The following is a 12,058-nucleotide window of genomic DNA, read 5'->3' on the forward strand; positions in this document are numbered from 1 at the left end:
CACAGCACTTCCAGGTGTGGAAGAAACAGCTGCAGCGCCCCCTGGCTGTGTCCAACTCCATATCCCATGAAGCCCTGCAGGTGTCTGAGGCACGGATGCCACCCAGGGGGACTACCATCTATCATTCAGGGGGAGGTAGTGCTCTGTCCACACTTGTTCCCCCAGTCCTTTCCAAGGCAGAGGCTTCCCAACCAGGCAAGGGCCCTGGCCATCCATGACAGGAGTCATTCACAAACAAGCCCCAAATTCTGTTCCCATAGTTAGCCTTTTACAAGTCCATAAATAATGGAAGTAAAATGTTCCCACACACGTGCTATACTTGACAATGGCCGTTAATGTGACAAGAAACTCACAGCATAACTGTCATTTTATAGTACAAGGTCTGTCTAGTGTAAGTATAAAGGATCCAATACTTTGTTCAAACCTATTTGACACATCTAATCTGAATATTCAATTTCTTTGCAGCATTATTTTAAACACAGTGGACAATTCATTTTATAAAGCTGTCATAAATCTGTTACATGTGGCTTCTGTCAAACCCCAAATTAATTTTCTCACAAGGGTTGAGTTGGGCTTTTTAAAATAGAATTTTTCACTTTCACTTTTCCTGTTTTAGCAGAATTTACTTTTTCCAATAATGTCATGTATCCTTATACATTCAACTTTCAATGACAATTTTGTTACAGTTGTTGTATTGATTTTTGACACATTTTGCCTTAAAATATCAAATTAAAAAGTAATCACTGTATTTTCTTACTGGACAAAGGGAATTTGTGGTAGATTGTACACTGTGTGATGGATGGCCAGCAGCTCAACCCGGTCAGGACGCCCCTGGAATAGAAGGATGGGTGAAGGCAGCTACTTGCCGACACTGCTTCCCCTAAGACGCTAGATGGCAGCTTCCTTGGAGTGCAGTGGTGCCCCGGATTCCCACAGGGCACTATGGGACATGGAGTTCTGACACACAGCCCTGCTGCGTGCCAGGGGTGCCACCAGGAGGAGCTTACAAAGAACCTAAGGACATATTCTTTCAGTATAGCCCGGAAGTACGAGGTAATCCTGAGGACGGAAGCCCCAAATTATTTCCAGGCTGAAGAAAATCCCTGTTCTTTCTTAGACCTGGAAATGCCAACCAGTCACGTGATCGGAAGGACAGAAGCACTTCCGGGTCAAAGACCATTTAAAGGACGGATGGGAACCAAGCAGAGAGCCGGAGTTGAGAGGGAGTGTGACGGTGCTGCTGGGAGGAGTATTGTGGTTATTGTATTGATTTATTATTTCTGTATTTGTATATGGTGGCTGTAGTGCTTAAAAGGCACTTTAAAGAAAGAAGAGTAAGTAAAAGAATACATCTTAGTGCTTTTACACGTGTGTCAGCATCTGTCTGTTGGGTCTAATGGGGCAACAGCGACCCCTGGTGTTCACAACTGAATTAATATTTGGTACTGATGTGGAACAAACCAGATAAAGGCTTATTTATTTAAAAAACAAACAAACAAAAAAAAAAACACACCCTTTTTCCTTTGACTTATTGGGATGTATTTGCATATCTGACCACTGCGTAGAACTGGCCAGGGTGCTACTCTTGAAGTGAAGCTAATCAGTTAAATGCTACTTTCCCGTCCTGCTTCTCTGTGGTCTAGAAGCTTCTGCAACACATTTAGAACTATGGGCTTACCATTATAGCTTTATTTTTACTTCACTCTGATCTTTAGCATACTACAGTACTTAACATGTATCGTCCTGTAATTTTAACCACAAGTATATATTTTTACATATATACCTGTGGCTTTAATGTTTAACCCATGATAGTTTCCACAGCATGCAATAATTTTAACACAGTACCAACACCTTGATGCTTTTTCTGATGTGCTTGTTTCACTCGTAAAGCACTAGTAAACCATAATTCACTTTGAAGCCAAATGTTTACTAAATAAATGTAAATTTGAAGTAAATGCAAACATGTCATTAAACATATTTTATACAGACTGATCACAATTGAATAAAGACATACTCTGTGTTGTTGTACTTTTAATGGGACTACTGATGACCACTAACCTGCCTTAAACCTATTGAAGTTTCAACACCAGGTTTAATATCGAAACCCCCATCTTCCATGAATACAGGATGATTCTGAGAGTGCACCATCACTCTTGCACCTGCCACAGTAGATAATAGGGGGATGAAGTCATTTTGTTCTGTCCGTAGTAGTAATGATAGCCCTGAAAATGAATAGAACATTAATGTAATTGTGTATTATGCTGTGAAAGAATATAACAATATGCTGTATCTAGGAGAGAAGTAAATGAAACAGGAGTATCTGCCATTGCATGATGTCGGAGTACCAACTACGTTTCAGAAAGTCTATAGCGTTCCTCTGTACAAATGGGTAACCTGTGGATAATCTGGTGGAGGCATTGTCATTGTTGCAGGTTTGCATACTAGACAAAAACCAACAGGAGTACGAGGGTGGAGAGGCACTAACTGAATTTTGGAACCAAACATAGCCTATGGTTTTCTCTTGAACAAACAGGAAACCTCTGCCACTTTCTGCCAAACTCCTAGCAAAGGTAGAGAACAGGTTACCTTTCTGTTTGGCCAGTCAGTACAGTGTCCTCCCAGTCAGCTAATAAATCATGCATTATCCCATTTGGGATGTCAGCCCATGCCTGCCTGCCATCCATCACAGCAGTCATAGAGGTAAGCAAACCTTTGCATCTTATGGACCTCACACTGCAATATGATATTTGTAAATCTGGTATTTCCCAGGCTATTTGTTTCGGAGGATCTTATGATGTCTGTAACACCTAACAATAAACACTATCTCTTATTGAGAGATTTTAATCTGAGCACATGTTTGCACTTCATGGGCATAGACAGCTTAGCTTTGTTGCAGCTTTTATCGAGAGAGGTTGGCTTGTTGCTTTTTGAATGGAAAGTTTAAGATTGATGAGTACCTTAATTTAAGGTATTCAAATGAAGTGCTAAAATTATCCATTTACCCTAACTATTGCTTGTGTTTTTAGAGAATTGCATATTGCATTGCATATCGTCAGACATCTGCATCAATATATGTTGACTCCAGATGCTTACAATGAAAAGAAATCTTAAAAAAGGTGGTAGGTGCAGGAGTGTAAGGCGAGTTCTAGCACAGATAAAACGCTTGCCAAAAGAAATCTCTCAGTCCAAAAGTTTGTTTAGTCAGAGAGACTACAAATAGTTAGAATAGACCAATTCAATTCAACTTATGGGGGTTAGAGGAACCTCCCATAGATTTTGCACTAATATTTTGTAAAATATTCATATAACTTAAATAACTAGCAAATGACTCTTAGAAAGTTAATTAAGCAAGAGTTTGTAAGGGATCACGTCATCTTACTTGTTGGAACTGTACCTTTCTATTATTTGTGACTTCAAATTTATAATGGCCCATATTATTCCTGAGAGTTTTGTATTTTACTATAAACATGTAATTCACTTGTATAATACCTACAATGCCAGAATGAAGGTAGAAATATTAAGTACCAACACACTAGAAAAAATTCAGACAAACCACTTTCAACTCCAGGTGTAGAAACACTCCACTCATGTCCATCTTCCCAGCTGTTGAATGTGTAGCAGTTTCCATACATTGGATGATGAAAAGTTGTGTAGTTTCTGAAACCAAACAAATAAACATGTTGGAAAATACTGAAATAAATATTATTTCAAATGTGCTTAATTATAGTAATAATTGACCTTTATAATGTGTTATAATAATTTAACTGCACTAAGAAACCTTTAAAGGATATGTACAGTATTACTCAAGTCAAAGTTATTTCTTCACAATCATTGTATTTATTAATTTGCCACATTCAATTGTGCTCTAAAGTGAAGAGTTTCTTATAAAGTTTAAAAATACCTTGTATGTTCTTTCAGCTGACAAAGGGGCTAAAGGGTACCAGGGTGCATAGGCGAATGAAACTGTACTAAATCAATTACACTGAATTATACTTTTAATAAAAACATAACATTTTTAAAAGAGCCAAACACCTTCACATTGCAGTTTCCGTGGTATGCTATGTGCATTTTAGGTTAAAAAAAAGAAAAAGTAAAAAAGAAGGAAAATGTTAAAGGCAGACTGTATGATAAAGCAGTGTGATGCTCTATAAACCAATTACAGAATTTTTAAACGCCTGATGAGTCTCTCTTGCTGAAGATATGGTAATTAATATAAGTGAAATTAAACACAGGTGAATGGGTACTGCTAAACTGGACCTAGCCTGTTTGTGTGCGGGTCTCTGTATGTTCAACCTGCAATGGAACAGCACCCCATCCAGAGGTTGTTCCTGCCTTGCTCTTAATGGTTACTAGTATAGGCTGCAGCTGCGCTGAAGAGGGCCAGATGGATGATTTGATGTTTATATCATCTGTTTAGTTTTTGTCACTTGATTTCAAGCTTCTCACTGAAGCACACATGTGCATTATCAATTCAGAAACAGTAGGCAGTATTTTTGCAAAAGAAATCAGCTTCCACATATTCAGAGAATATAAATGATTGCAAGTATGCCTTTTTCAGTAATTCAGTAGCACTTGACATTGACTTTCTGAGGTAATCTATGTCTCTGGGGCCAAGTCTCTATTTCATTTCTGCAGGCTGCAGAGAGGTAAGACTCTCTGAGGCTGAAGTAGTGCCACATAGGAAGATGAACAGTGTAGTTGGCGAACATGAAGTGCACAACAGGTCTCCTTTTAAAATAGTTCAATTTCACAACACTGGTTTGCTTTTTGCTTTTTTACTTTCTGAAATTAACATAGATATGCTGTTTTGCCATATGTGAAAGTATCTGGTGAGATTTAAGGCTTTTCTTTATAATGGGACACAAGTATCCATATTCTAAATAATATTATAAAATGCAAGAGCAGGCTAATTATGCTTAACATTTTTGAAATTGTAGCTGTGTCACTTGGGAAATTGTATAAGAGAAATGGCCACTGTGATGGTCTTCTTCTTTTTCTTCTTTCGGCTGCTCCCATTAGGGGTCGCCACAGCGGATTATCTTCTTCCATATCTTTCTGTCCTCTGCATCTTGTTCTATTACACCCATTACTTGCATGTCCTCTCTCACCACATCCATAAACCTTCTCTTAGGCCTTCCTCTTTTCCTCTTGCCTGGCAAACTTTTCCCAATATATACCAAGAATCTCTCCTTTGCAAATGTCCAAACCAACGCAAACTCGCCTGTCTGACTTTGTCTCCCAACCTTCCAACCTGAGCTGACCCTCTAATGTACTTATTTCTAATCCTGTCCATCCGACACTGTCAGAAGTACTAAGTAAATAAGTACTTTTCTATACACAATATTTGTATTATTTTTTTAAGGGTCTAATGTTATTGGCAGGCAGTGTGGTGCAGTAGTTAAGGCTTTGGAGTTAAGACTTCAGACCCTGACGTTGTGGGTTCAAATCCTGCTTCTGATATTGTGTGACCATGTTGCTTTACTTGCCTTTGTTCAAATTGTAAAAAAAAGAAGATGTTGTAAGCTGCATTGGGTGAAGGCATCAGTCAAGTAAAATCATTAGGCCACCGGAGGTGTTTACTCTTGAACATGAAATATACAGTTGTGCATGAGTAGAACATTTCTGTATTGGATCAATATTTGCTTTTCATTGCAAACACAATTGTACAGGAATCTGTATTCTTTTCAATTGAAATGGGTAATCAATGCGAAAAATATGAAATTAAAGCATACAGTATATTAGATTTGTACAATTTCAGTACATTTTGCATCATTTGGTGTTTTTTTCAGTTGTATGTGGATGTATAAGTAAAAAAATTCTGAGAACCAGTATATGGGTGCGACTGACAACTGTCCATAAATTTACTGAAAGTCCATGAAAAATATGTAAAATTGATGTCCATTAGTAATTCTATGAATGCAACTGACTGCTTGTAAATCAAATTTGGTTAAAAACAGCAACACTACAAATCAATCTCCACATAATGCACGGAAGCAACTGGTCATTCATTTTGTATGTGCTTGTCAACTAAATATCAGGAAAATCCACTCATGGCCAAGATGTAAGTTTATGTGCTTACTGGTTACACATTTTATAACAAATTCATTTACAAGAGCAAAGCGAAACATTACAAAAATAGGCAGCTTGTTCTAAAGAGCTAGCATTTATACAATGAATACGGAAAGATAAAGAAAACCACAAAAATGCTTTTATGCTTTTTTAAAAACTTTTCCTATTGCTTATGGTGGTGTTAGGGATGTACAGAGTCATGCTAGTAGCATGAATTATGGTGGTGTTGCTAAAGCTGGAGGACACATCAGCGTAGTAGAGTGAGTGTAAAATTTTTTCTTTATTATCAATAATAAAAAGAATGTCAGTAAAAAATGACCGAGTTCAATAAATGTTGTCAGGGAATAACAAAATATAAAGTTGGCAGCTGTGGAGGTCCCCTTTCAAAATCTGTAGAGGCAAATGTATATTTTCAATTGAACAGTTTCTTATAGGATAGCAGATTTGTTACTTTTAAACAGATGCCACAGGTTAATGATTGTGTTGGATCCAAAGACACCATTATTTCTTCTGCTTTTCATTACCTTCCTTATTACTTCAAGCGAGGCACTCATAGCCACAGTTTTGGGCACCTGCTTTCAAGCTTTAAGGCACTTTTGCTAAACATGTATTCCTTGAGTTTTACCAACCTTTCTCCTAACATTTACTGTAGTCAGTCATTGCCCAACCCTCTATATCCTAACACAGGGTCACAGGGGTCTGCCCTGCCAACACAGGGAGCAAAGCAGGAACAAATCCCTGGGCAGGGCGTCAGGCCACCGCAGGGCACACATACACATACTAGGGACAATTTAGGATCACCAATGCACCTAACCTGCATGTCTTTGGACTGTGGGAGGAAACCCACACAGACACGGGGAGAACATGCAAACTAAACTGTATAGCATCATACATTTGGGTCATATCATAGTCTACAGTCAAGTGAGGGACTGTGTAAATTTTGGCAGAGATTGGTCCAACGGTGAGGATTTGTATAGAGGACATACATATATACTATATGAACAAAACATATACGTATAATCAATGGGAAGCAAAAGTGTGTACACCTGATGAGCCCCAAATAGGGCAAAAAGTGTGTTGTGTACTCTTTGTATTATGTGGCAGATGCTATATAACATGTCGATGATATGAGAGGATGTTAAATATAAGCAAATTATCATGCTAATGATTAATGATTAAACTACTAAAATATGAAATAAATAGTACAGAACAAAGTTGTCATATTTTAAATATGTGCAGAGATGATCTACTGATTTAAGAGAAATATGTATTCATTCATGTGATAGATACTAATTCAGCTCATCATCACTTGCTAACAAAACACTGCATGAAGCTCCAGTAATCAGTGTATGCAAAAATGAAACTAAAACAAATAATAATTAAAGAGTTGGCAAAAATTTCAATTAGATAATTACATAAATAGACATCAGGCTTCTATTTGTCAATTTATGTGGGGTTTATTGTTAGCTTTCTGCATCAGTTGTTTCTTTCACCATTATGGCATCAAATGGCATCGTGTATTTGTTGGGCAGTTCTGAAGGCCATTGTAATCTGTCTTGATTAAACTGGAGTAAAGATTGTAAAAAATAGTTAATTAAAGGTATGCCTTATATATTTATTTGAAGAGGCCATTAATAAATAATTAAGCGTTTACTTTTCAGAAGACATCGCATCCCACCTGGAAGTATAATTTCTACTATGTCACATGGATCTCAATACCAGGTACATTTGATTTATAGCTGAAAAATTAGATTTTGGGTCCAAAAAATGTAATTTTAAATAAAGTAGATGAGAACTAATTATCTCCTATAGATTTTTATTATTGTCACATAGATATAGAGCAGGTGTCGCCAACTCTGATTCTGGAGAGCCATATTGGCTGCAGGTTTTTGTTCCAACTCAATTGCTTAGTTAGAAGTCAGTCTTCACCAATAACAGATCTAAATTTTCATGATTTGTTATAGATTTAACTATACTGTGTCAGTTCATTCTTAAATCATAATTTTTTTTTTTCTTTGTAATGATACTTGAATCATCCAAGTGATCGGCAGCCTAAAATAGATGAGTTTCAGTTTCCTTCTAAGTACTTAATTTAACCAGATGGTGAATGATGAATACACACGGGTAGAAATGGAAACAGGCTAGATGGAGAGCTACTGGTTCCTTTGTCATTTACATCTTATTGCTAATAAGGAGCAGTTAAAACAAGTAATACAGCTGTTTAAGACTGAAATAAACAATTAAGGGTTCAAAATCTTAACAAGCAAAAGGACTAAAATAATGCAGACAAATGACACTTGAGCAAAAAGTACTTCATCAGCAATGAATGATTTCTCATTTAGCAATTGTATTGGAACAAAAATCTGAAGCCACTGTGGCCCTCCGGAACTGATGTTGCTCAGCCCTGATTTAAAAGGCCTGAGTCTTAAATAGCAATAAATTAAATTAGGTTAATTACTATTAATTAAAAACTAATCACTAATTAAGAAAATGGTTAGAATGAAAACCTGAAGCCACTACGGCCCTGCAGGACTGACACTGCCTACCGCTGGTATAGTGGAAATGTAATCCTGCATTCTTGGATTTGACCTTCATTTGAGCCACTAGCTACTTTGCAAGAAGTCCAACCTAACCTGAACGATAAGTCAAACAAATGCTGTCAGGTGTGTTTTAAAGTGCATTTGTAGAAAGAAGATGGTCATCACTGGAACAAAAAAAAAATTACAGCTGAAGCAGGCAAAAACCAGTACACAAGTGAGCAACATCAAGGACAATGTACAAATTAACAAAGTATTAAAGTGAAGGTAGCAAAAAAGCACACAAAGAAAATTACCTAAACTAAACAAAAGTGGAAGTGCAGGGTCCACTGTTGCCCAGAAGTGATCCCAGATGCAGAATAAGGAAAAGAGAGAAAAAAAAGAATAGACACAAAGAATCTAGCACAGTGTCTTGTTAAAATGCTTTGTAATTATCCTGCATGTTGCAATTTAAAAGAAAGAGGATGCTCATTTTTTATGTTTATTACGTTGTAAAAAATATCTTGGTAAGCTAAACAGCTTGTCACAGCTTGTGTCTTTATCACAGTATGTGTTTCTAGCATATCTTCCTACAAAATAAAATGACTTTTCCTAAATCTTAACACTTTATCTCCCATGGTCATGTTTAGTTATTTGAGCTTCAAATTTAAAATTTCTATTGATAAGTAATCCAGCTTTGTACATTTTAAGTTAAAACATCTTGATAAGGTTTGTATGCCAGGGAAATAAACTAGAATGAACATTTACAAAAAAAAAAGAGTATTGTAATAAAAAGGAACAATGTGTTTCAAATCATTCAAACCATGTTTCAATTTATTATTTTCAAATACTGTACATAAATGACTTTTTTTACATTTCTATTTAGCCATACTCACATACTTTCATGATACCTACAATCTACAGTGGTGTGAAAAACTATTTGCCCCCTTCCTGATTTCTTATTCTTTTGCATGTTTGTCACACAAAATGTTTCTGATCATCAAACACATTTAACCATTAGTCAAATATAACACAAGTAAACACAAAATGCAGTTTTTAAATGATGGTTTTATTATTTAGGAGAAAAAAATCCAAACCTACATGGCCCTGTGTGAAAAGTAATTGCCCCTTGTTAAAAAATAACCTAACTGTGGTGTATCACACCTGAGTTCAATTTCCGTAGCCACCCCCAGGCCTGATTACTGCCACACCTGTTTCAATCAAGAAATCACTTAAATAGGAGCTGCCTGACACAGAGAAGTAGACCAAAAGCACCTCAAAAGCTAGACATCATGCCAAGATCCAAAGAAATTCAGGAACAAATGAGAACAGAAGTAATTGAGATCTATCAGTCTGGTAAAGGTTATAAAGCCATTTCTAAAGCTTTGGGACTCCAGCGAACCACAGTGAGAGCCATTATCCACAAATGGCAAAAACATGGAACAGTGGTGAACCTTCCCAGGAGTGGCCGGCCGACCAAAATTACCCCAAGAGCGCAGAGACGACTCATCCGAGAGGTCACAAAAGACCCCAGGACAACGTCTAAAGAACTGCAGGCCTCACTTGCCTCAATTAAGGTCAGTGTTCACGACTCCACCATAAGAAAGAGACTGGGCAAAAATGGCCTGCATAGCAGATTTCCAAGACGCAAACCACTGTTAAGCAAAAAGAACATTAGGGCTTGTCTCAATTTTGCTAAGAAACATCTCAATGATTGCCAAGACTTTTGGGAAAATACCTTGTGGACTGATGAGACAAAAGTTGAACTGTCTGGAAGGCAAATGTCCCGTTACATCTGGCGTAAAAGGAACACAGCATTTCAGAAAAAGAACATCATACCAACAGTAAAATATGGTGGTGGTAGTGTGATGGTCTGGGGTTGTTTTGCTGCTTCAGGACTTGGAAGGCTTGCTGTGATAGATGGAACCATGAATTCTACTGTCTACCAAAAATCCTGAAGGAGAATGTCCGGCCATCTGTTCGTCAACTCAAGCTGAAGCGATCTTGGGTGCTGCAACAGAAGAATGACCCAAAACACACCAGCAAATCCACCTCTGAATGGCTGAAGAAAAACAAAATGAAGACTTTGGAGTGGCCTAGTCAAAGTCCTGACCTGAATCCAATTGAGATGCTATGACATGACCTTAAAAAGGCGGTTCATGCTAGAAAACCCTCAAATAAAGCTGAATTACAACAATTCTGCAAAGACGAGTGGGCCAAAATTCCTCCAGAGCGCTATAAAAGACTCATTGCAAGTTATCGCAAACGCTTGATTGCAGTTATTGCTGCTAAGGGTGGCCCAACCAGTTATTAGGTTCAGGGGCAATTACTTTTTCACACAGGGCCATGTAGGTTTGGATTTTTTTTCTCCCTAAGTAATAAAAACCATCATTTAAAAACTGCATTTTGTGCTTACTTGTGTTATATCTGACTAATGGTTAAATGTGTTTGATGATCAGAAACATTTTGTGTGAGAAACATGCAAAGGAATAAGAAATCAGGAAGGGGGCAAATAGTTTTTCACACCACTGTATTCTAATAAACCTCAATTACTTAATCATTTGTTTTCTTCAACACTCACCCTTTGCTGCAAACAGCCCCATTAAAACTGCAGGCGAAGACAAAGTTATTAATGTCAGCCTTGTCAGGATTGCTCTCATCATCTGCTAATGCATTCATGGACATCTGAGCCATTATATTTATGTAGTGATATTTATACCATTCCCTGATTGCATCTACTCCAGAAGAATATGCCTGAAAATAGCAATCCAGTCCGGTGGCATTACACTAAAAAAAAAAAGAAGTTTTTTGAGATGCGCACACACACACATATATATATATTCTATAGATAGAAAAAAAAAATAATCAACTATCAAAGGTAAATTGAACATACTAGTTTAAAACCAATCTGCCAGTTTTGATTTTGCAGTGGGGGGTTGTTCTTTGCAACTCCGTTATTTCCTTTCTTCTCAGGTATGCTGAAGTTAACAGAGGCCTCTCTGTTCAGCACCTCAAGAACAAATTTCTTGTTGAAGAGTGGATTGGAGTTTCTGGATTTTTCTGTTGCACTGGTATGAGATGTACTGTTTTGCTGGTCTTTTTTGGAGAAAGTGTATCCATAAAGTTTATATAATGTTTCTTCGGTAACAGCATCCAGTTCTTTTAGTTCTTCACGAACTGCAGAATACCTAGCAAAGTTAAGAGGCATTTTAATGCATGCATCTACAGTATCCCAACACATCTTTTCAGCACAACAATACTGTTCAAGAACACAGAGTCTGTTCCAGTTACATCCAATGAAAGGGAAGGGACAGCCCAGGACAGGACAACAAGCTTTGAAAGAGCACACTTTTACTCAAAGCAGCACTCACCAACCAACTCCAAGTTCTTTTATAGAAAACAGGCTGGTGTGCATCTGTATTCATGTGCTGTGTTTGTTATACTGTTCTACATGTGTCTTAAACAATATACTG

At 37.3% G+C, this 12,058-nt stretch overlaps 1 protein-coding gene across 5 annotated transcripts in view; it reads right to left on the reverse strand.

Annotated features, from left to right (window-relative positions):
• LOC120535772 (amiloride-sensitive sodium channel subunit alpha-like) overlaps positions 1-12,058 on the reverse strand; it is a 77,229-nt gene that overhangs the window by 25,873 nt on the left and 39,298 nt on the right. For all 5 annotated transcript variants that reach the window (XM_039763825.1, XM_039763824.1, XM_039763827.1 and 2 more), the window contains exons 4-7: positions 11,479-11,773; positions 11,167-11,372; positions 3,554-3,657; positions 2,059-2,222 (exon numbers count right to left, since the gene is read on the reverse strand). In XM_039763825.1, coding sequence (XP_039619759.1) covers positions 2,059-2,222; positions 3,554-3,657; positions 11,167-11,372; positions 11,479-11,773 — 769 coding nt within the window. The remainder of the gene's footprint in view (positions 1-2,058; positions 2,223-3,553; positions 3,658-11,166; positions 11,373-11,478; positions 11,774-12,058) is intronic.

Source organism: Polypterus senegalus, chromosome 9, assembly GCF_016835505.1.
Source record: "Polypterus senegalus isolate Bchr_013 chromosome 9, ASM1683550v1, whole genome shotgun sequence".
Lineage (NCBI taxonomy): Eukaryota > Metazoa > Chordata > Cladistia > Polypteriformes > Polypteridae > Polypterus > Polypterus senegalus.